Genomic DNA, 23,303 nt, shown 5'->3' on the forward strand with positions numbered 1-23,303 from the left:
CTTTAATATCTTACAGCAATGTTTTTTTTTTAATCTAGATTAGAAGCTTAAATTCTTTATGAGCCATTTGATTTAACTGCATTTGTGGCCAAAACCTCTACACATTACTGATTGATCACAAGAGGAATTTGTCATAGCCTGAGAAAATTCAGCACATATTTACAGCACCACCAGACTTCACAATATTATAGTTACTGTTTTAGGAATTATGTCATGATCTGAAAAAGGTTTAGCTGTTGTGTCAGTCTGAGGAAACTTGTCTGTTTTGTGAGCTTTTTGTAGTAATGTTTATCTCATACGTGGCTTTCAAATTCAGCACTGTGCAAGAGACTGGTCTAGGCAATTATGGAAGATACAGAATTTCCATTAGGAGTTTAGAATGTGGGAAAGTCAGTAAGTTTTAGTCACAAATAACTACTGCAGTACCACTATGAAGAAGTACTGTAAAGGAGAGGCAGAAACTTGAAAAGAGTCATTTAGACTGAAGTAGACATCCTGAGAAATTACTATTGATTAGATAACGCTTTGAAAAATGTAATATTCTACTTTCTGGAGCTTGTTTTTCTTATTAAATTTTAAAAGGCACTTCATATCTTTTTCATGCTCTCCTACTCCTTTGTTCTAATACAGATCATATAGCATGGGTATGTTTGCTACTTTTATCTAGAAGAAATTCATCCAGTATTGCCATTAGGATGCAATGTTGGAGTTAAACTGATTTGAAGGGGAGAGTTGAAACTACCATTTTCTTTGTAAACTGTTAAACATTTAGGTTTTAGATGTTCTTTGATGTTAGCAAAGCATGTTACGTTTTATATAGCATCTCCTTTATAAACAACTGTAATTCTATTTACTCAAATTGTCTATATGAAACAATCCATAAAATAAACCCTGTGTCATGAACTAGCAGTTGGATATAATAGTTAAATTCATTTATGTGTGTTTTACTGCAGTTGGATTTATAAAGCTCTTGGATTTTCAGCATGGAGTGGGGAAAGAAATCCTGGCTACAGTTCTCTTTTCCATTTAAATTCCTCCAATTTTTGTTTTGTTTTGGCTATTTTTCTCTACTGTCAGTGGAATTATTGTCTTCCTGTCTCCATATTCAGGTAGTGTCAGTGGCTGAGTATCACCGCAGGATCGATGCTCTAAATACTGAAGAACTGCGCACACTCTGCAGACGTCTCCAGGTGCCCCCTTCAGTAGTTTAAATCCCTCCAGAGATTGAATACTCCCTGTTTTTAGTGGATTTCGTCAGTACAAATCTCTTTTTTTAAGGATTTGTTTTGACTGCAGCACTAAAATACCCCATCAGAAAATTCCTTTTTGTATTAAAGAGTATTGTCTTGAAGAGCTGTAGGACTATCTTTTCTGGCATCTTTACATTTGAAAAATATTCAGAGGAATTTTCTGTCACTTTAGAACTTTTCTCAGTACTGTGTGTTTCTTAGATTGGTGAGGAATTTTCATTTAACATTAGAAGAATGTCTTGGGTTTGAGATTGACTCTTTACTAAACAGAATCTGAGAGGTGTGGTACTATGGGAAAATGTTTAAAATTTTAATGGATAGCAAGGTTCTCTTCTTTAAGGCTGTTTCTGTCCACCCCACATCAACTATCTAAATGAGAAGAATTGTTTTTGTTATTGAGGTTCTTCTGATTGGTATTAGAAATTGTTGGGAATAGTATAGGTTATGCAGTAGAACTAGATAATTATTTAAAATTCTGTGAAATAATCTTTGTGTTTTTTTTAGAAATAAGAACTAAATATTTGAGCTTATTTTTTCAGTTTTGTGTATGGTGTGTTTTCTTCTTCTTAATGAGATATGCTTTCATGGCTTTGCTAGAACTACTGAATCTTGTTCTTTTCTTTTAATGCTTCTCATGCTGCCTTGGATTTTTTTTTTAAACTTTCACATCATCAAAATAAGGGTAAAACATTATGATGATGTGAAAGAATTAATATAGTTCTCATCAAAAAATAATGCAGTTCTAGAACATGTATTGGTTGAAAATATATGTTTAGATGTGATAAGAAATCTGTTAAAGAAACAAAATAATTTAGCAAGATTTCATTCCTGTGTGGAATCACAGTCGCTGAGAATTGCTGCATTTTAGTTATCTGCTCCAAAAGAATTCTGTTTTCTCGTTCAGAAGTTTCATCAGTAATAGATATGTTTTGTATATTTTATTTGCCAATGTTACTGAATGTTATATATTAAAATAAAATTAATATCAAAAAGTAAGTGGCAACAGAATAAATTGTATAGGAATTTTCTTTAATCAACATTTTTAATCATTTTTAGAATATTGGTGAGATTATTTCCATGAAACAAAAACATGTATTCTTTTTAATGCGTCAAATTAATTTAAAACATATATTTGTGAACAAATTAACTTTTAAATTAATTAAAAAGTACTGTTTTAAGTAAAAACTTAAAAGGCATTTTTAACAATGATGGTAATTTTTTCAATGAAACAAATTCGCATACACCCCCCCCCAAATGAAACACTATACTTTTTATTATACTGTTGTTTAAATTAAAATTTTGGCACCCAGGAAGTTTTAAAAATTATTTTTGGCAAATTCTATTTTATGATGAAGAAAATAATCTCACATATTTCAAATAGCACAAATAAAAAGCAAGCTAGCTGGCTCACTTTTGCCCCTGAACAGAAAAATTAAAGTTTGCACGCAACTATCTCTTTTTACACAGAAATATGGGGTTTATCATTCAATACCTGTTCTTCCTCATGTAGTGGATGAGAAAAATGTCTGCTTGTAAAAGAAATCTTTTTTCTACATTGGATATGCCTTTGTTATTAGATGGAGCATCCTTTTCCTTCTAAAATTCTAAATTAAAGCTTTAGCTGCCTTTTCTAAGGTATAAAGTTTGATTTCTCTCACAAGGCTAAAATTTTTGAAGGTTTGTTGCAATTTTATATTAATATGACGCTGCTGTTTACTTCTTTAGATTACTACAAGGGAAGACGTAAATTCAAAGCAGGTTGCTCCAGTGAAAGCAGACCTGGAATCTGAATCTTTTCGACCAAATCTAAGTGATCCCAGTGAACTCTTACTGCCAGATCAGATTGAAAAGGTACGACCACCCACATGGGTGCATTTCTGTGTGCCCATGAGAGTAAAACAGCCTCTTTTCAGGTGTTCTGAGAACTGAAGAATCAGGCTTACTGCTTCCAGTCTTCCCCTCTTAGTCTCCGCTAATGTAGTAGAAGAGAGTAAAAGATTTGGGAAGGCAGACCGTAAGGTAAATAACAGGAGCAATTTAGGTGAGACAATGCAGTAGCCAGTATTTGGTTTCATATTGTGTGCTAGTTACTTGCTTTATGTAGGTTCTCTTAATGTAGTTATTCCAACACCTGTAGAGGTTGGTGCTCTTATTGGCACATTTTATCAGTGAAGAAACTTGGGCATAGAGAGGTTGAGTAAATGTTCAAAGCCACACAGTATATAAAGCACTGAAGCTTGATTTCTAACTCTGATAGTCTGGCTCTAGATTTAAGAGGTTAATAATTAAGCTTACAGTCCATCAGATATTTTTGTTGATTTGATATGGAGGGCACAAACAATAATCTCTGTTTCTTGTCTCTTTCTAATCTGTATCTTGTTTGGCATGATTCCTTCTCTTCCTAGTGAACAATTAATATTCCATGCTGAGAGATGTACAATTACTCTTCAAGCATCTCAGTATCTTTGAGAATGATAAATAATTTCTACTGTTATTTTTGTAGCCTACATTTTATAAAGTACCATTAAATTCCAACTGGCATTAGTATCCTTCAAAATGACAATAAGCAGACTATCAAGATAGTATGTGTTAACACTTTATTTTTCAAAGCTTACCAAGCATCTTCCACCAAGAACAATTGGCTATCCATGGACTCTTGTGTATGGTACCGGAAAGCATGGCACAAGCTTGAAGACCCTTTATCGAACAATGACAGGTTTAGACACCCCAGTGCTGATGGTGATTAAAGACAGTGATGGGCAGGTATGAAAAGTAACATCATAGACACCTTGCCTTTTAAGAGGTTACAGTAACTTGTAGCATATTCCTTAATTACTCTCATTAGTACATTGTATTAAGTTTAACTGCTATTTATGGAGTGCTTTTGATATGCAAGGCAATGCTGAGTCCTACAGAGGATAGACATGAGCAAGAATAATAAAAGAGTTCCTGTCTTCAAAAGGATTCTGGTTAGATAGAAAAGAACATTAAAGCATGTGAATATCTCTAAAGCCAAGCAAAATATGCCTAGTATAGTGAGAACCTATACAAAGTAAAAGGGGTGTTTAGGTGGGGAGGGGATAGCTCAAGTGGTAGAGTGCAAGCACGAAGTCCTGGGTTCAATCCCCAGTACTTCCTCCAAAAATAAATCAACTAATTACCTCCCTCCCCCCTCAAAATAAAAGGAGGATGTTTAGAGTAAAGGTTGTTCATTCCTATCTGGGGGAGATAAGCATGAGGTTCAGGGAAAGGGTAGAAATTGACAGTCTTGAAGCATTGGCAAAGTTTTGAAAGTTAAAGGTGATTGTGTGAGAATGATACCAAGGACAAAGCCACAGATAAGCAAGAGAAACATTGGTTTATTTCTGAAGTAGGAAGTTCATAAATGGGCAGAACCAATCTTTGATATTGTCAGACCTAGTAGCTTCTTTTGGGGAGGTGAGGTGGTGATTTTGAGGAGGCACAATCTACTGGAGTGCTGGTAATGTTCTGTTTCTTGGCCTGAATGAAGGTTAACTGGAACTTTTCTTTGTGATAATTCCAAATTAATCTGTACGTTTGTATTTTATATACATACCTTATGATAAGGAAGTCTGTTTTAAAAATTAGACTATGAAAATAAGATGTCAGGAGAGACAGTATCCATAGAGATTATCAAACTGCATTCTCACTTGATAGTGTGGAACCTCAGACCCAGAGCATTGAAATGACTTGCCCAAGCCTCTTATTTATTCATGCCTTTTTTTAGGGTATATACTGTGTTTCATGTACTGTGTAAAGCCATGGAGTTACAGGACCAAACAAATCACACCCAAGTCCTGTCCTCGTGGAGTTTAATGGAGGAAAAAATAGCGTATCATTTTAGTAGTAGAATATTTACTTATACTGAAGGGTTTTTACTTCCTTAAGTGCTGTAATCCCACAGCAGCATGTTATCCATATTGTATGTACAATGTCCTCCTGAGATGTGTCAACCATTTTTGTAAATTCCCTGTTCAGTTGTTGTAAGAAGCATCTTTTTAGATTTCAAAACTAGGAAAGATCTGTTCTTTTCCGCTTTGAAAAACTGGTATACTTTGCACTTGACAATAACGTGAGTTACATGACAACTGATTGTTTCCCTTTTTAAGTACAAGTAGATCAAACTATGCTAGAGTCCTGTTTTTTGCATTTTACTTAAACATGTATATGAGATAATGCTTAATGAAACAAATTAATAGTCATGTCATTGAACATCCTTTTTGTCCTTAGGTTTTTGGTGCATTGGCATCTGAGCCGTTTAAAGTAAGCGATGGCTTTTATGGTACTGGAGAGACCTTTGTCTTTACATTCTGTCCAGAATTTGAGGTAAGGATAGTTACTCCAGTTACATTCAGTTTATAAAAAGATGGCATAATGAAAAGAACTTTGAAATCCTACACACTTGCATTTGTCTCTCAATCTCTGCCTTTTACTGACAGGTAACAGCACTTTTTTGGACCATTCTACGCTTTAACTTTCTTGTGGATAGAATGGGGATCAGAAAATCTAGCAAGGGTGTTTAAAAATTAAATGAAAATCGTGTAACACTTGGCATAGTACCAGGCACATGTCATGGGCTCAGTAAGGAGTATACCTCATTATTTCTATTTTGTTTATGAAATATCATTGTAAAATTCCTAGAAACTTAATGACTAAATAAGTTTAATGATGTAAGTCAGCCTTAAAAACTTAAAAAGTAAATTATTTGGGTTTAAATCAAAAGTGATTACATGATTTCTTTCCCTTTATTGTGGCTTGACTAAAATTAGATATATTCTAAATCTAATAAGATCTAAAATTTAAAGATACACATGAATTTTAGTGAATGTGTGATTCTGTTTAAAATACTGGGTGCAATCTCCACACCTCACATACATTCAGGTTCAGAATGTCAGACAGTTCCTAGGAGATGAAATTATAATCTTGACAGTAGGAATCATCATAGTTGGTTTAAAAAAAAAAAAGAGTTTATCTTTAAAACAGTTTCTATAATGAACAAAATAGGAAGAATCTGATAACACAGTAGGAACTCTCTTAACAAACTTGGGTTTAGGTGGCTCACCAGATTAACCAGTGCTTTCCATTCCTTCCATAGAACATCAGCTGACATCTCCAGCTAACTGGGAGCTTGTAGTTGTTACAGATTTCTGAATCTTCAGTTTTGCTTACTTTCAAACCTTTTTTTGGTGCTTCTATCTGATAACTGTAATAATACGATTAAACAAATATATATCTATGAAAAAGTGAATATTAAAGTTTGTTTTGTTGAAAACTATGATGAATACTTTGGAAAATTTTTATGAAGGTGAAGTGCTATAAATCACTATTGTATTACATTTAGGTAGAACTCCTCTGAAAGGTTAAAAATATGTGAGAAATTAACATCTAGAAATTTTACCCTTAAATTTCCCAAGTGTTTTTATGGTCACTGCTCCTTAAAGAAATTGAAACTGAAAATCATAAACATGTGTTATAGGCTTTTATGAGAATGATGATCAGCAAATTCATACCCAAAGAAAAGACTTTGGCCCAATATCAAAATATAAAATATTATTGGATTAACGTACATATATGTTTGATGTTAAAATCAAAGTTAATGGCATCTAATTGAGGTTTTTAAAACTGATTTTCTGTTTTCTTTAACTTTTTTCATTAACCGCCTGATTCTTGACCTGTAAAGTCAGAAAAGTACACGTGTGAAGAAATAATAAGATTTGAGGAATTCAGTTGAAGGTTACATTGCAGTAGAGCACATGCTTTCAAATTTAGTCCTACAAACACTGAAACCCAAACCACCAGACCCTTCTACCCCAATTTTTTCTATTCTCAGTATTTCTCTTGCTATCAATCTAGGTTTTTTTAACTTTACCTACATATTTAAAGCTTCTTTTCATTCGTGTAGGTCTTTAAGTGGACGGGAGATAATATGTTTTTTATCAAAGGAGACATGGATTCACTAGCTTTTGGTGGTGGAGGGTAAGTCTCTTGAACATTTTATCATGATGTTTTTTAAGGAAACTTTAAAAATTCCTTTGTGTTTTTTTATAAAATCATGTATCTTTGGAAACTTTTGACATTAGAATCCTAATTTGTATATTATGAGTGAGAAAGTATGATATTTTCAAGAAGGTGCTTTATTTGAAACTCTTGGTAGAATATTTGTTTATTCATTTTAAAATACTGTTTAGTTGATTTCTTTTTGATTAACACCCATCTTTCAGAGTACAGTGACTCCTTGATATTTGAACAGAAAATATAGTAATCCCTTAGAACTTCTCAAATTTTCAAAAAGCCATGGGTGGTATATTATTTCTCTCAGTTTATAAAAAAGGTCTAAAATTTTTCATGTTATTCTACCCTGGAGACTATTTGAATTGATATTTTAAATAATAGAAATTAGTTTTCCTGCAAAAAATTTTAGTGATGCCCCCACCAGGCACCAAGTTTTCAAGGTTTGTTTTCTTACTTGTTTTGTTTTTACAGTGTGAGTTAATCTGTAATTCGATTTGATTCTTTTGGCTTAGCAAGCACTAAAGGAAACCTGTTTCTTACTGTTTTCCCAACTCCATTTAGTCTTCATGATGTTTGGAGGCAGCTTGCTCTTCTGCTTCCTAGCCTAGACTTCTCAAATAGCCCTTAGCAAACATCAACCCCTTCATTTGGTATTTCTGTCTATCCTTCAGGATCAGACCTAATATCTGCTAAAAATTCCCAAACTTACAGAAGTGTTATTTATTTGTTTCGTACATTTGAGGATCTATGATAATAATTCATTCAGGTCACAGAATCTTGTTAGCCTGAATATTCATTATCCAAAGTGGTTCTAACAAATTCTCTGTAGATAGGTGTTTGGAAGACATAATTTCAGTGATTAAAAAATAACCATGGTTATTATAGCCTTCTCTGAAGGACATAACCAGGTAACTAAAAACCATATTATGTTTTAGTTGTTCGAATCAGCTTATAATGTTTATATGTTCCAATTACACCTTTTTTTGGTGGGGAGGGGGCAGTCATTTGGCCCTACTCCAAATGATAGTCTTACATGTGATTTAGTTTGCTCTCCAGGAAGGCCTCACAAGCAAGTGGCTTATAACTTCAAGCTGTTAAGGGTGCCTTGAGTCTGAAAATAACATATACAATGTCATTAAATATCTGTGGAACTTGGTTTTGATTATATAACCTGCCAATAAGCTAACCGTTGGGTCATTGGATAACAAATTAAGACAAGTTTACAATCTTTGAAAAAGGAGAGTACAGTCTGAGGAAATGGGAACTATAAGAACGTGATATTCCAGAATTCCAAACAGGAGCCCCAAAGAAATGAAAATCATGATGTGATAGACTGAACGTAAGCTTTGGAGTCAATTAGACCTGATTTAGATTCCAGCTTCAACATATACTACATATAGGACCTTGAGCAACTCAAGTCTAAAGTTTCCTCAGCTGTGAATTGGAGATTGAAGTTTTGACCATGTATTTTATTTTAGATGATAGCGAGTTTTTATGTCTCTAAGAAACTCATGTTAGATATATTAAAACCATACAGCAAAGAGAAATCCATAACATCAGGCAAAGAATTAGACAGTAGCACCTGTCTCAAAAGCTAATTCTGTATGAAGTTAATTTTAGAGGGTTCATTTTATTCTTTAATCTGTATATTAAGTGATTTTATAATGGGATATGAACAAAATGAAATTACCTTGTGCTAGTGTGGAAAGGAGTAGGGAATGGTTTAGAAAAAATAATTTTAGAGTTGTTGGATATTGAAATATCTCATTTAAATTAATATTTTATAACTTGTGCAATTATCCTTTTGCAACTTAGGGCATAAGAATTAAAAGATTATCATTAAAACTATTTTCTTTTATGTATAACAGGGGAGAATTTGCCCTTTGGCTTGATGGAGACCTCTACCATGGAAGAAGCCATTCTTGTAAAACATTTGGGAATCATACACTTTCTAAGAAGGAAGATTTCTTTATCCAAGACATTGAAATCTGGGCTTTTGAATGAATATAATGCTCTGTCTTAGCAGGATAATGGCCCAAACCTGACATGGACAAACAAGCCCTGTTTGGAAAGTTCAAGAAGCAATACAATATAACATGTAACTCGTGCTTTAAAATTAGTTCGTATCACCATTTATTACAGCTATAATTTTGGAATTTATTTTTAAAATCATGTTTCTGTCCCAGAGTTCTTTAGGTTTAGACCATGGCATGGGTCCATGCAGTATAACAGCTTTGGTTTTGTCAGAATTTTGGCAGCGTTTTGATCATAGTGACCACCTCATCTACAATCCATGTTATCTCATTCTCCTAATAGGATGGTGCTCTTTTGTTGAAACTGTTTTGATTTATTATTTCTTAAACTATATTCATTATTTTACTAGAGAAGTCTAACTGGGACATTGAGGGAATGAAGGCTAGACAGTGCTATCTATACCTGTGAGGTTGGCACAGGTGACTCGGACATGCTCAACTTAGTTATTCTTATGAGGGGAAAAACACATGCCAAAATAATGCATACTTCATAGACCACTGAGTTCTAGTTTTAATTCACACTATAGCCTTTTTTAAGTTAATTTTTCCTTTATTCTCAATTTCATTTTAATAAAAATGAAATTTGAGGAGAATTCTGATTGTAATAGACCACAGTGCACGTGATATGCAGGTTTGGGCATATGCTTTCATCACTGAATTATCTGATAAAGAATTAGAAAATGACAAAGGAGAATGAGAACTTGATGATTCTACTGGATTTAATATTTCAAGCAAGAAAATATACTATTTACATATTTGTAGCTTAGCAGGGCATTATCATAACTACAAAAACTATGAAACAGATGCATATTTCGTCAACATATTGTGTCAGGTATACTGTTTTATAGTTCTGTTGTTTTAGCCTTGTTGCACACCAACTCCTAAAATATAGGTTCCTGTTCAAAAGGAAAAAAAACTTGTGATTTTTTTGAGTGGTATATGTTATTAATTACCATTAGCATTCGCTGTTATAAAAGGGCAATGATTAAAGTAGAATATCGTAACTCAGTAGACTTGTTGAATATGCAAACTTACTGTCAAGTGACCTCAAAAAAAAAAAAAAAAGAAAAGATAGAATATATCAGTAGTTCTTATCCTCTTTTGTAGGAAACCAGTAATAAGCCATCGTGGCAATAATTCATCAGTTAATTTCAAAGCTTCATGTTGTGCAAAAAAAAAAATCCTGCTGTTATACATGTGACAGTGACCCTGTGCTGAAATTTCAGCTATTCCAGATAAACATTGTATATTATCTTGTAAATATATGTTTAAAGGTAGTTTTGTTCTTATAGAAAGTGTTGATTGCCAGGTTGCTTATAGCACTTTAAATTATTCTAAAAATGAAATTACAAGCCAAATGTGTTGGCTTAAGTAGTTTTAGTTGTATAGTACTTAAATATATTTAGATCTTTTGAAAGTTTAGATAATTATCTAAAGAAAGCATAATGCTAAGGAAAAATAAAATCTGATATTCTATTTAATATGCTATTGCTGAATATGAATATAAATGCAGGGCATCATTTCCTTGTCTATGTAAAGCTCTTATTAAAAGTTACTAACAGTATATAAATTAAATGTTTACAATATAGGGAACTGTAAATAAATATATCAGTTTTTTCCCCCTTTGGTCTTCCACAGCAGTATTATTGTCTTTGTGGAGTTGACTAATCATGAAAAAAAAAAAAAATCCTGTATTGGATTTCAATTACAATAAGGTCATAGTGGTGTATACCAAATAAAATTAAATACATAAGTACAAATTTGAGTTTGGATTTATTGAATAATCAGGTTATTTTGATGTGTAAGAAGTCTTTGATTAAACGTACCACTATCTTTTATGTATGAAAAATGCTTCTAGGAGCTGTGGTGGTGGTGGTGGTGGTGATAATAGTGATGAAGGATGCATTCAAGTAGAGGGAACACCACAGTTTACAAAATGGGGATGTAAGGATACTTGACATGTGAGTAAGTGCAAGTCATTTGTTATTTTTTAATTATGTGGCTGGTGTTTTTGGTGTGGAATGCATAGCAGGGTAAGACTGACTTCATAAAAAGCTTTGTTGTTGTGCAGTGTCAAACTGTAGATTTTTTAAAATCTCATAGCAGTTAAAATTTGAGTGAAGGAATAATGTGATCAAATTTGCACTTTAGGAAGATGTCTGTGAAAAGCAGGTTAGTAGAAAAATTAGAGACAAGGAGACCAATAAACAAAGCTTTTTGAAAAGTCCAGAGGAAAAATGATGAGGCCTGAATAAGAACAGTAGCAACAGTGATAAGAAAGGGAGGCATGGATTTGAAAGAGATTTAGGAATTAGGATTAACAAGGTTTGGCTATTAATTGGATGTCAGAAAAAGTTAAGGGTCGCTCTCAGATTTTTTACTTAGACGCGGGTTATATTATTTATTGAAGTGAGTAATGTGCAAAAAAGAGAAACAAACAGCAAATGGGGAAATTAGGTTAGTTATGGACCTTATTATAGTATGAGAAACTGGACAACGGAGTGAGGGTGGGGACCCTTAATATTCTTTTCTGATAGATAGGAAGATTTTTAAATCAACAACATACATGTAGATGTTGAAGCCATAACCTATGGGTGAGATGCCTTCATTAATGTTTTATAGTCTTCAGAGTATATAGTTCACCTCCTGACTGAGTTTATCCCTAGGTATTTTATTCTTTTTGGTATGATTTTAAACAGGATTTTTTTTTTTTACTTTCTCTTTCTGATAGTTCATTATTAATCTATAGAAAAGTAACATTTCTGTATATTAATCTTGTAGCCTGCAACTTTATGGAATTTATTCTGAGAGTTTTTTGGAGGAGACATTAGAGTTTTCTATATATAGTATCATGTTGTCTGCAAATAGTGACAGTTTTACTTCTTCCCTTCCAATTTGATTGCTCTTCAGTGGGCATCCTTGTCTTGATCTTAGTGGAAATGCTTTCAGCGTCTTCATCACTGAGTATGATGTTAACTGTGGGTTTGTCATAAATGGGCTTTCTTATGTTGTGCCCTGTTTATATGAACTTTGATGACAGTTTTAGTCTAAAAAGATGTTGAATTTTGTTAAATTCTTTTTATGCACCTATTGAGATGATCGTGTGATTTTTGTCTTTACTTTTGTCAGTGTATTGTATCACATTGATTAATTTGCAGATATTGAATCATCCTTGCATCCCTGAAATAAATCTCACTGGATCACAGTGTTTAATCTTTTTAATATATTGTTGAACTTGGTTTGCTAGTATTTTGTTGAAGATTTTTGCATCTTTATTGACAGAGATATCGGCCTATAATTTCCTTACTTGTCATGTCTTGTCTGGTTTTGGTATCAGGGTGATGGTGACCTTTAGAATGAATTCGGGAGCATTCTCTCCTTTTCAGTTTCCTGTATTAGTAATAGTTTGAGGAGAACTGGTATTAGCTCTTCTTTATATGTGTGGTAGCATTCCCCTGTGAAGCCATCTGTTCCTGGACTTTTGTTTGCTGGGAGTTTTTTAAGTATTAACTCAGTTTCACTACTAGTGATTGATCTGTTCAGATTATTTCTTCCTGATTCAGTCTTGGAAGATTGTATGTTTCTAGAAATTTATCAATTTCTTCTGCATTGTTCAGTTTGTTGGCATATAATTGTAATATTCTTATTATTTTTTTGTTATCTTGTGATACTGGCTGTAATTTCTCCTCTTTCATTTCTTATTTGGGTCCTCTTTTTTTTTTCCCCTAATGAGACTGGTTAAAGGCTTATCAGTTTCTTTCAAAAGAAAACAAACAGTTCTTGGTTTCGTAGATTTTTTATTTTGTTGCTGTTTTCTCTCTGATCTTTACTATTTCCTTCCTTCTCCCTACTTTGGGATTTCCTTGTTTTTTTTTTCTAATTCCTATAGATGGTAGTTTAGGTTGTTTGAGGGATTTTTTGTGTCTTGAGGCAGGCTTGTATCACTATAACTTCCCTCTTAGAACTGCATTTGCTGTGTCCCCTAGATTTTGGAGAGTTGTGTTTTTATTTTTGTCTTGAGTTTGTTTCTGATTTCCTTTATAATTTCTTCATTGACCCGTAGTTTTTTAGGATCTGTGTCAATCCCTTCACAAACTGTTATTGTTATTGTCCAGAGTTGAATATGATTAAACTCTTCTAAGGCCTTTGTCTAAATGTTCCATCAATACTAGAAGTAACCCAAGTTGCACTTTATAATTTTGTATTTCAAACACAAGAGAATGGTATTGTGGAATATAACTTTACAATAGTGTTATAAAAACAACAGAAAATACAAGAGAATATCTTTTATTCCTGTGCCATGTCTTTAAATTTTGACATAGGTTTCACTGTTGTAGTAAAATGTACATCTTATATGAAATTCTACTTAGAAATATTAGTCATTTGTAATGTAATAAATCTATTATGGAAACAAAAATGTACAAACTTTCTTCTTTAAGAAGATATTGGAACTTTCAGTTTGAAAGACAGTTATACATAAAAACAAACATAACTCCTAAGGTAGTTTAATTCATACTTTATATTAAACCTAACACCTAACAATTATGAGTTTCTATTATTTTGAGGTATTATAATTTGAGATTAATTTCTAGATTTAACGCCAAAGTGCTATAATATCATTTAGTAACTTCTACTGAGTTCCATAAGAATTGTAATCTCACATTTCATTGTTTTTAGAATTATGTAAGGTACATTAAATCTAATTGAGAAAAATTGAGAAGTAACAGATTAGTGTCAAGTAAATTTTTCCTTGTCATCATTAAACTGTACTTTTTTACCTTGGCACAATTAATATTGCTCTTTTAGGTCTTTCAAATGTTTTCATAAAGTTTGGTAAAGCATGAAGTAAATTAAAATGTCTTGCCTGTTTCTGGTCTAACCATGATTCTGTCAGATTCTTCTACACTGACTATTGCACTTCATCTTAGCATTTTCTGTATTTCTACCTCAATGTATATTGACATAAATGTAGGCAGCATGAGTCATTAAGGTTTTAAAAAAAAACAAACTTCCCCAAGAGGTCCTACAAAATCAGGTAAATCTGAATCTCCCACCTCTGCTTTACTTTCAGAGTGAAGGCAAACATAACTGCCTTGTCGGTCGGCTGTAGGACCTCCAGCAATGTCTGGTTTTGTGTGATCTGTGCAAATCACACCAGAAGGTGTGGGAAGGATAGCTAACTCCTATTGGAAACCTATTTAAATTCCAAGGCCACAGGGAAATTCCAGCAATTTCAACATCTTATTTGAAAACAACTTTTAACTTATGTGCTTATTTTGTAAGTGATGCTATGATAAAAATAACAGGACAAAGTCAAACTTCTCAGAAAATTTTAAGTTTAGCTTTGCCAAACTTAATGGAATTCTTTTTTTTCCTGAAAAATAACACATCATAATACATTTTGCTGATATTTACCTAAAGCCAGCATTCTTAAATATGATAATTACTTAAACATTGGTAATAATTTTTGGAAAGAATAGCCAAATATTTTTGCCTAAAAGGGTAAGTGAAATTTCAAATAGTTACACTATTGTATATGGATAACCCTTGATGCGTTTTCTGAAATGCTTTGTGTGTGCCTTCTCAAAATGTTGCTCAGAAATAGAGTGCCAAAAGTCATTTATGTGAAAATTGTTTAATGTTTAATAATTTATACCAGAGCAGTTTGCCTTTTAATTTTCCCTACATTAGCATTTAGCATTAAGACAAGAGTGGGTCAAGTTTGACATGTGTCCCCGAAGGTTCACACTAGCAGAGTAATCACAACATGGTCATCTCGGCCTTGCCATAACATCTCCCCTTCGAAGTCAACCAGTCCGTGCTTCCTGGCACGCATGAGAATGCCCACTACTTTATCTGAAATACGAACATATCTGTCAAAGAGATCTCCAAAAGTAACCTGGATCTTGCCGTCCTGCCGGGGGAGAGCCATCGTGCGGATGATGAAGCACATGTCCATGATCTCTCTGTAGATGTGCTCCTCCGCCCGCTTAGCCCTCTCCGCAGTCTTGGTTCCTTCCTTAGGGCGGCCGTAGCCTTCATCTCCTTTGTGCAGGCGGGTGGACATGGCCAACTCGTAATCAAACTCCTCACTGAAAGGATTGAGCTTCTGCGATTGTATGTGTTCATCCGCCCACTGCTGCCACCTCCCTTTCAGGGTGCCCACTTGCCTGTATTTCCGCTGGGCCTTGCAGTTGAGTTTCTCCGTAAATCTATTTGCCCTAAGAGAGAGGGTGAAGAATCAAGACTTGATGTTTTAACACCCACGCGTTGCTTTCTACTTGTGTCTCTTGTGCACATGCATCGTAACGTAAGTCTGTCATTTTTTTCATTGTAAAAAATGTAAACACAATTCACAAAAATAAGAAATGAAAGTAGAAAAATCATGCACAATGGGACCATTGCTCTTAGTTTGGCGTTATGTCCTTCTAAATTATTTTCTCCATGAATAACAGTAATGTTTTAAGCTCCATGAAATAATACTAAACTGTATTTCAGGAAAAAGGCTTTCTTTCACAAATATAATGCAGTATGTGTATCTGAAGGTTGCATGTTTGCATTTCAGAGCTGGTGTCGTAAGTGTATTAAAGGAATGCATGTTACATAGGACTTCAGAAGCCAGTTATTTCTCTAAAATAAGGCTTGTACCAGCACAATACATTGTCATCTTCACCCATGTATAGATTTTTATATATCAATTTTTAATAAAGCATATGTACTAGTATCAGTGATGCACCACGAATTTTGAAATAGATGACCCTGGCAATAATACCATCTGTCAGACACCACGTGCTGGCATTCTTCTCAGCACTCTTATTAATACTTACACGACCATTTTATGAGGTAAGTGCTGCTAATCTCATCTCACAGATGAGGAAACTGAGGCCAGAGGAGTTCCTTAACTTGCTTAAAGTCACAAAACTATCAAGTGATGGAGCTGGGATTTGAACCACAGTTAAGCCAGCTCCACAGTCTGTGTAGAACTGCTGTTAGCTATGTCCCTAAACCAGTGGAAGAGGCGGGACTCAGACTGTGAAGCTCAGTCCAGTGCTCTGCCCGCTGTGCGAGGGCGCTGCTCAGCCTGCCGGCACAGTGTCTAATCAGCCGGTGCGTGTGTTTCACGTGTGTGTGTCGACCTTTTTTTCTCTAGGTCTCTTTGCCTTCGTGAGTAAAGCATGAACTCTTGGACTATCTACAAGTCATAAATTTTGTATCCCTCATCCTCACAAGCGACTCACCCATCCCCCAACACCTAGTGGCTTCATGTCAGGGTGCATTGGACCTGGAGATGCAGACCAGTGTGGAAATTGCTTTTGTGAATGGTGTGCCCGAATGCAGCAGCCCCTCCTATCTGAACTCTTGCATCTTGCAGTTCAAAACCCAGGAAGTGGTCAGATGTGGGTATTCCTCGCTGTCCATACTCCCTTCCTGAAATCTTGTTATCCAGATGAAGGAAACTAACAGATGTGGATAGGGAGGCACACGTGCATGCTTTGCTAGAGGAATGACATCCACTAGGTGGCGAACTTTCATTAATTTCCACGCTTTGTGTTTCCTAAAGCCCTACCCTTGCTGCATTCAGTTTCATTATCACAAGAGAATGCAAACTAGGAATACACTGCTGCGTAGAACTCAAATACTCTTTGCAGCCACATGGAGAATAGTGTATGACAAAGTTAACAGGGGAAAAGCAGCATACAAAACCTGTATATGCAATTATTACAATGTTAAAAAATCATATGTATGGAAAAGTGCTAGGAACTACACTGCCCAGAAGTGGAATGGATTTCCCTGAGCCCTGCTGGTCCTCACCATCATCTGCCTCTCCAAAGACTGTCCCTGCTGAGCTGCCCAGAGCAGGGGCTGCTCAGTCTCATGATCAAAGCAGAGTAAACACTTTTTCCCCTTGGAACGATGGCAGTCCATGTCAGGCTTAGTCTTCAATAACAAGCCCAAAGGCCATCTCAGCAGAACCCAAAGCTCATGCCAGATTTGAGTCTGGGACATCCTGCTGGAGAAGAGACGTGAAATACATCCTCCCCCTAAGGAGTGTCTGGGCACTTTGAAGTGTTCAGATTATCATCCAGAGGTAATTTGTTTAAGCTATATATTACATGTGTCTGATTCTTTTATGTAGTAATTTGTTTTCTTCTAATTTTAATTAGGAACTTAAATTCCCTAAGCATTGAAACTGTGTCATTTGGGATAAGGGTTGGAGTTGGTGAGGTAATAACTTGATGAAGAGAAACATCTAAAAAAGCACCTTCTAAATCTTAATGTCCATTTGTTATTTTGTCAAATTGCAATTCTCAGTAATAAGAGAGAAGGAAAGCAAAAGAATTGGTCCTATAAGCAAGAATTAGAAAATAGAGTTGTTTTAAAAAAAGTACTAGGAAGTAATATACCTTAATAAGTATTTAACTTTATCTGTTTTAATTTAACTTTATCTTTAATAATGATCTGCATTATTTTTTGTATTTTAAGAAGTCTGAAAGTATTAAATGAGGATTAAAAAGTCTTACACCCTGAGTATCTTTTTGATCAATGAATACAAGAATCAAAAACTAACCTATTCTGTTTGTTTTTAAATTTTCAAGTAAAAATGTGAATAATGGTTTAGATTGAGCTTTATTAATTTTTTATTAATTTTGGGGGGGAGCAGGTAATAGGTTTATTTATTTATTTTTTAATGGAGGTACTGGGGATTGAACCCAGGACCTTATGCTTGCTTATCTATAGCCTCCCCCACTAGATTGAGCTTAGAAAGACAATCTAGTATAAATTTATAGAAAGCAAAGCAGTGTTCAAAGACTGGCATCACACCCGTATCTTAGGAGAGAATATTTGTCCGTCATTGAAGCAAAGAACTTCTCCACCCTTTCCAGCTTTTCAGGGAAGTTCTGGGGAGAGTCTGCTCCTTTGTGCAGTGGTTTGCTTGCTCTTCTCCACAGGAAGAGCAATGGGAGCATGACATCCAGGGGGTCACATTTATCAGAAGCAGGGCAACTGCATTCAGAACTGTGCTCTCTGCTCTGTTGTCAGCCAGGTTTGGGAGCCAGGCCCCTGCTTCTCCTTGCAGGTTGGTACCCGTCCTCGGAGTCCATGGAAAGAGTTCCGAGCTCTAGAACTGGGGGCAAATATTAGAAAGCTATACTTTTCCCTTCGTTTCTAGCAAAGTTCTTCAGTATAGTTACACCAAAACACTGCACCTTGGGAGCTATTGGGATTCTATTCATTAAGCTGATACTTTGAGCTCCATTTGATTCCTTAAGTCTGTTCTCTCCTGAGAGTCCGTCGAGAATAGTGGTTAAGAACACAAGCTGGCATCAGCCTTCCCAGCATCGTCACTTACTAGCTCTACGACTTGGACACGTCTCCATGTTTAGTTCCCTTTTCTATAAAATGCATCCTCATGCTCAACCACTATCGTTTTTGTTGAACAGGACTTGGAGGAGAGAATGGATGTGATTGTCATTTTAATACTGCACCATTACTGTATGGGAAAGGGATAAAATTTCCTTTGTCTGAAGGAGCTGAACCAAACAAGTCTCATAGCTATACAATCAAAAGACTAAATATATATAAAAAAAAAGCATAGAATAGAAATCATTTTCATAGTAAAGCCCAAATTAGCAAAACATTATTGGTATAGAATGTCTCCATTTTACCAAACCTGGCTTGTTTGTTCCTGTTATCCGTAAAGCATCTTACTCACCAAGAAAACTTTCTTTCTACTTAAACGCCCGTGGTACATAATTTTCTCCATATTAATGGATATGGGGAAAGAATGGTGCTTAGAACTAAAAATAAGGGAACAAAACCCCCTTTCACATAGGTTTACTCAGTAATGCCACATTCATTTCTCAAGCAGCATTTGAGAGTCCCATCAGGCAAGAAGTCCCTTTAGACTTCTGCTGAAGCTTCCTGAGCACAGCTAGGATTACTGCTGACATTAAGTGCTGTTGCTACATGCAACATTCTGGTACCCTGTGTACTCTAGGACTGAGTGAAAGGAACCAAAGAAGGAAAGAAGAGATTTACTTGCTGTTCCAACTGCTTCCAACCCCGAGAGCCAGTCTCCTAGCATCTTGAAGTGTTAGGATCACCAGGGCTGGCGCCCTGCATTATAATGAGTACAACTTATTAGGTAGCTTCTCTGGGTCCCCTGCTTTACATAATTAATACCAGAGTAAGTCCATGGATTATATCTTATTTTCAGATGAGAACAAAGAGACTTAGGCTTTGCCAGAGTAACCACAATTCAAACCTAATTGTCTCTCAAGCTTACGAACCTCTCTGTGATACTAAGAAGGTGTCTATGTACATGTCTGATTGCAGGAACCATGAGATGGGTCTAGGATACAAATTCCCACTTCCAGATGGGACAGTCTAGAGTGGTGGTCATGGGCTGCACAACCTTATACAAACCCTTAATATTTCTCTGTCTCATGTTCCCATCTGTCGAATGAAGATAATGATCATGCTCACCCCATGAGAATGTTGTGAGGATTAAATGAATAAACATATGAATAACCCTTAGACAAGTGCCAAAGAGTACATGCTTTAGAGATTGGTGTCAGCTGTCATCTCTCTACCTCTGGCCAATTCAAAATGTGCTGCCAGGAAGCTCTTCTTTGTGCCATCCTCAGTCTTCATTCTGTTGGAGTCTATTACTCCATTCTCTAGCACACACACACCCATCCCCACCCCCCGAACCCCAATCCACAAGGCCAGAATTTAGACCATGGTTCCATGTGTTCAGGTAGAATAGTGATTTCTGATTTTGAATTCCTGTGTTAGTGTAAGCAGAGCAAAATCCCAGATCTCTGAACCCAGCCTCAAGGTACCACATGAGAAGTAGCACCGTGTCTGGTTTGAAAACTTTTCCATGTGGAGACAGGCGCACATGTCTTAGCTTCATCACTAACTTGCTGGGTGAACTTCCCCTCTGAGCTTCAGTGCTCTCATCCCTGAAATGGGGTATATTACCTACACCATGGGATTGTGAGGGTTCAAAAAACAAATCACATAAAATACCCATAATACACATTAAATGCACAAGGGTACCTAAGTTTACCGTTTCATTTTTTCTTGAAAGCTTTCAATATAGTAGTTCTAATTCCTTCAAAACACCTTTAAAGTCACAAACTAGGACAACTTTTTGTCAAATTCGGCAACCAATTTCATTCTTTACTTTCTGATTGTTTCATAAAACTTGAAAAGCACACCTACACATCTAACTGTTCCCAGAGGGAGTCAGTTTATCACACCAAAGACTTTTCCCCTATTTTGATATCCTGTGGTTGGGAGTGAGAAATACTGACTTTATGTTATGTAAAATAGAGTTCCTGTCTTGAAATAAAGCATGTATTTCTTGTCAGAATAAATGTATCAGGTTGAGCTAGTCGTGTGTGTGTGTGTGTGTGTGTGTGTGTGTGTGTGTGTGTGTGTAGAACATTTAAGACCTATTTCAAGCATGTAATACAGGAATTTGAACTTGGGTCTGTCTGACCTCAGAGGCTTCTCTTAAGTTAGTCAGCTGCCTCTCAGTCTACAGAGTCCTAGAGATCCGTGTGCCACGGGCACCATTTGGGTAGATGTGTCTCCCGATAATGTTATAGATTGACTTGGGACAAGGTACAGGTTTCTCCAATCAGTCTACCAGCAAATACTTTTCTCTGCAGAGAAACAAACCATGTGTTACTCATTATAGAAATGATTTAACAATTTTCCCCCAATCGGATACCCCCCTGGTGGCTTCATCTTTGTTGAGGCTGAAACTTCAGTGTTCAGCTGAAAACAGAAAGCAAAACCCAACGGTGCAGGCCCTTGGCCCAAAGGTCCGTGACCGAGCTCAGCACCGCCCTCTTGGCCAAGGGGCATGCCTTCCCCCAGCCCTGGCTGCCTGCGCCACCTTTCAGATTCTCACTCTGACTTTGGTAAGTACTTCCCTGCCCTCTGGGTTCCCAGAGCCGCTGAGGGCTCAGAGGAGCCGAAAGACGCGTTCACTTACTGGGAGGGCAAGGGGCGTTTGATTCTGACAAAGGCCAACTGCTCTCCGTCCTGCTCCGGCCTCTCCTCCGTCTCCCCCCCGTAGCCGCTGTCCTCTGTGTCTACGCTGTCGCTCCTGCACTGGGGCTGCTCCTGTTCCATCTCCTTCCAGCCTCTGGTCAGCTCAGATACCAGGTGGGCGCATTTCCTCCTCCGCGTTGGGGAGCCGTGGCTGCGGAGGATTCGGTCAATGTCGTCCTCTGGCTGCCCAGGTTCAAGCACGTCCCCCTCCTCGTATCTGTGGCTCAGGTGGCTCATATCCCCTCCTCTCTCATAAGCCTTGCTGACAACCGTTTTGGTCACCTCTTTCCTTTTGATATGAGAGGCCTCAGTGTTTGCCTCTGAGCTTTGTCCGTCGCCATGTACCTCTGGCTTTGGGGAGGGAGGCTTCTGGGCCCTCCGAGCTTTCCAGTGGGTTGCTGGGTGTATCACTGGACTGGAAGCTTGGGGTGGGTCCTGGGTCCCTCCTGGCATCCAGCCCGCGGGCTCCTGGGCCTGCCTGGTGCTGTTCTCATTTGCCCACTGCTGCCAGCCTCGGGCCAAGGTGATAACCAGGGTGGCGGTGCGGACCTTCCGGAGGGCAGCCTTGGCCGGCCCCTCCCCGCTTTCCTTTTCTCCCGGAGCCATGCTACCCTTCCCCTCTCTGCCGACAGCCTGGGCACCGGCTGAAAGGAGTGTGGACCAGCGGAGGGCCTGGGATTTAAATAGAAGCAGGGTGTGGGGTGAGAAGAGAGTTTGGTGACGGTGGAAACTATGTGAAGCATTTCTTGCCAAGACGTGGTGCCTTCGCCCTGACGGTGTTCTTTTTTTAAACCGGACGGTTCCAGTTTCATCACAGCAGAGGGACATCTCTGCTGGTGAAGGACAGTGATCCCTGCACTCCCTTTCTTCTCCAAGTGCCAGAGTGGAAATTACTAGATCTGATCATGTGCTCAGCCTTAGGTTTTTTCCTGACCTTAAAATATGGTCCTACCATTTATAGGAGCATAAAATAATGCACAAGTTGTGCTGGGAACATTATAGGTTAGTTTCCCTTAAAACCTCAGCAGCCCTCAACATAGCTCTTAACTCGTCCCATTTTTTAGCTGAATACAATGACATAACTTCCTAGAGCTAATATATCCGGGACTACACACCCAGATCTCTGATTCAAAGCATGTGCCGCCTCGTTTCATTCTACTTATGGAAGGGCCTAAGTTGCCTTTTGCTTTTGTCTTCAACTCTACTTGATACAGACTTTAGAAGTCACCTCATCCAACCTCCATTTTCCAGATGAGAAAACTAAAGCCCAGATTAGGGGGTGGGGGGGCAGGTGGCCAGGTGTTCTAGTCCCAAGTTAGAATTATTGTATAGACAGGTCATATTAATATACAGGACGATGGTCCAAATTGTTTTCCAGTTTTTTTTTAAGTCTAAATTGAGACCTACACATGCATAGAATTTCATAGATTATTACAACAAATTTTTTCAAATATTTTGTTAAATAAGGCTGTTTAAAGACAAAATAAGTGAATGCTATCAGAGGCAACCCCCACCTGACTTTTTGTTTTTAATAACACAACCTTTCTTAGCAGAACTTTAAGTTCATGCAAAAAAAAGCCACTTTTTCAATTCTCAGAACAAAGAGTAAAATATATATATTTTTTAAAGCACTGATAAACAGGTCATTTGGACCAAAAAACAAGACCATCTATGAGGTGATTTAAACTAGATAAAAGTGCTCAGGGCTCAGCAATGAGTAATGTCTTAAAGTAAGACAAAGTTTTTTTCATATGCCAGTTCTATAGACTTTAAAACTATCCTTTCCTCCAATCGTGACATGCAGTTAACTGATTGAAAACTGCTGTGTAAGAGCATAAAAAAGGTATGGACTTTAATTACTTATGATGGTGAGAGATTTATTTTTTAAAAATGTTGATGTCAGTTTTTCATCATG

The 23,303-nt window shown here is 36.6% G+C and overlaps 2 protein-coding genes across 7 annotated transcripts in view; one reads left to right on the top strand and one right to left on the bottom strand.

Annotated features, from left to right (window-relative positions):
• OXR1 (oxidation resistance 1) overlaps positions 1 to 12,538 on the top strand; it is a 380,568-nt gene extending 368,030 nt beyond the window's left edge. For 3 of the 6 annotated variants that reach the window (XM_074352620.1, XM_074352621.1, XM_010955827.3), the window contains 5 exons: positions 2,976 to 3,101; positions 3,861 to 4,013; positions 5,502 to 5,597; positions 7,174 to 7,247; positions 9,152 to 12,538. In XM_074352620.1, the coding sequence (XP_074208721.1) occupies positions 2,976 to 3,101; positions 3,861 to 4,013; positions 5,502 to 5,597; positions 7,174 to 7,247; positions 9,152 to 9,287 (585 nt within the window). In that variant the 3' untranslated portion in view covers positions 9,288 to 12,538. Of the gene's footprint in view, positions 1 to 1,109; positions 1,191 to 2,975; positions 3,102 to 3,860; positions 4,014 to 5,501; positions 5,598 to 7,173; positions 7,248 to 9,151 lie in introns of all 6 variants that reach the window. The other 3 variants (XM_074352619.1, XM_010955826.3, XM_074352622.1) reach the window with 2 other exon arrangements.
• A 2,394-nt stretch (positions 12,539 to 14,932) lies between these two features.
• ABRA (actin binding Rho activating protein) lies at positions 14,933 to 22,055 on the bottom strand. The gene is made up of 2 exons (XM_010955828.3): positions 21,330 to 22,055; positions 14,933 to 15,537 (listed from the first exon to the last, which is right to left on the bottom strand). Exons 1-2 carry the CDS (start codon positions 21,992 to 21,994, stop codon positions 15,060 to 15,062), a joined length of 1,143 nt encoding a protein of 380 aa, XP_010954130.1. The 5' UTR covers positions 21,995 to 22,055; the 3' UTR covers positions 14,933 to 15,059.
• Positions 22,056 to 23,303: the final 1,248 nt, after the last annotated feature.

This window comes from Camelus bactrianus, chromosome 25 (genome assembly GCF_048773025.1).
Source record: "Camelus bactrianus isolate YW-2024 breed Bactrian camel chromosome 25, ASM4877302v1, whole genome shotgun sequence".
Lineage (NCBI taxonomy): Eukaryota > Metazoa > Chordata > Mammalia > Artiodactyla > Camelidae > Camelus > Camelus bactrianus.

Excerpts from the sequence above, each read along its gene's own strand:
- ABRA (XM_010955828.3), bottom strand. The coding sequence starts at position 21,994 with ATGGCTCCGGGAGAAAAGGAAAGCGGGGAGGGGCCGGCCAAGGCTGCC. Across the intron at positions 15,538-21,329 it reads AAACGCCCCTTGCCCTCCCA|GGCAAATAGATTTACGGAGA; the intron begins GTAAGTGAACGC and ends CCTCTCTCTTAG.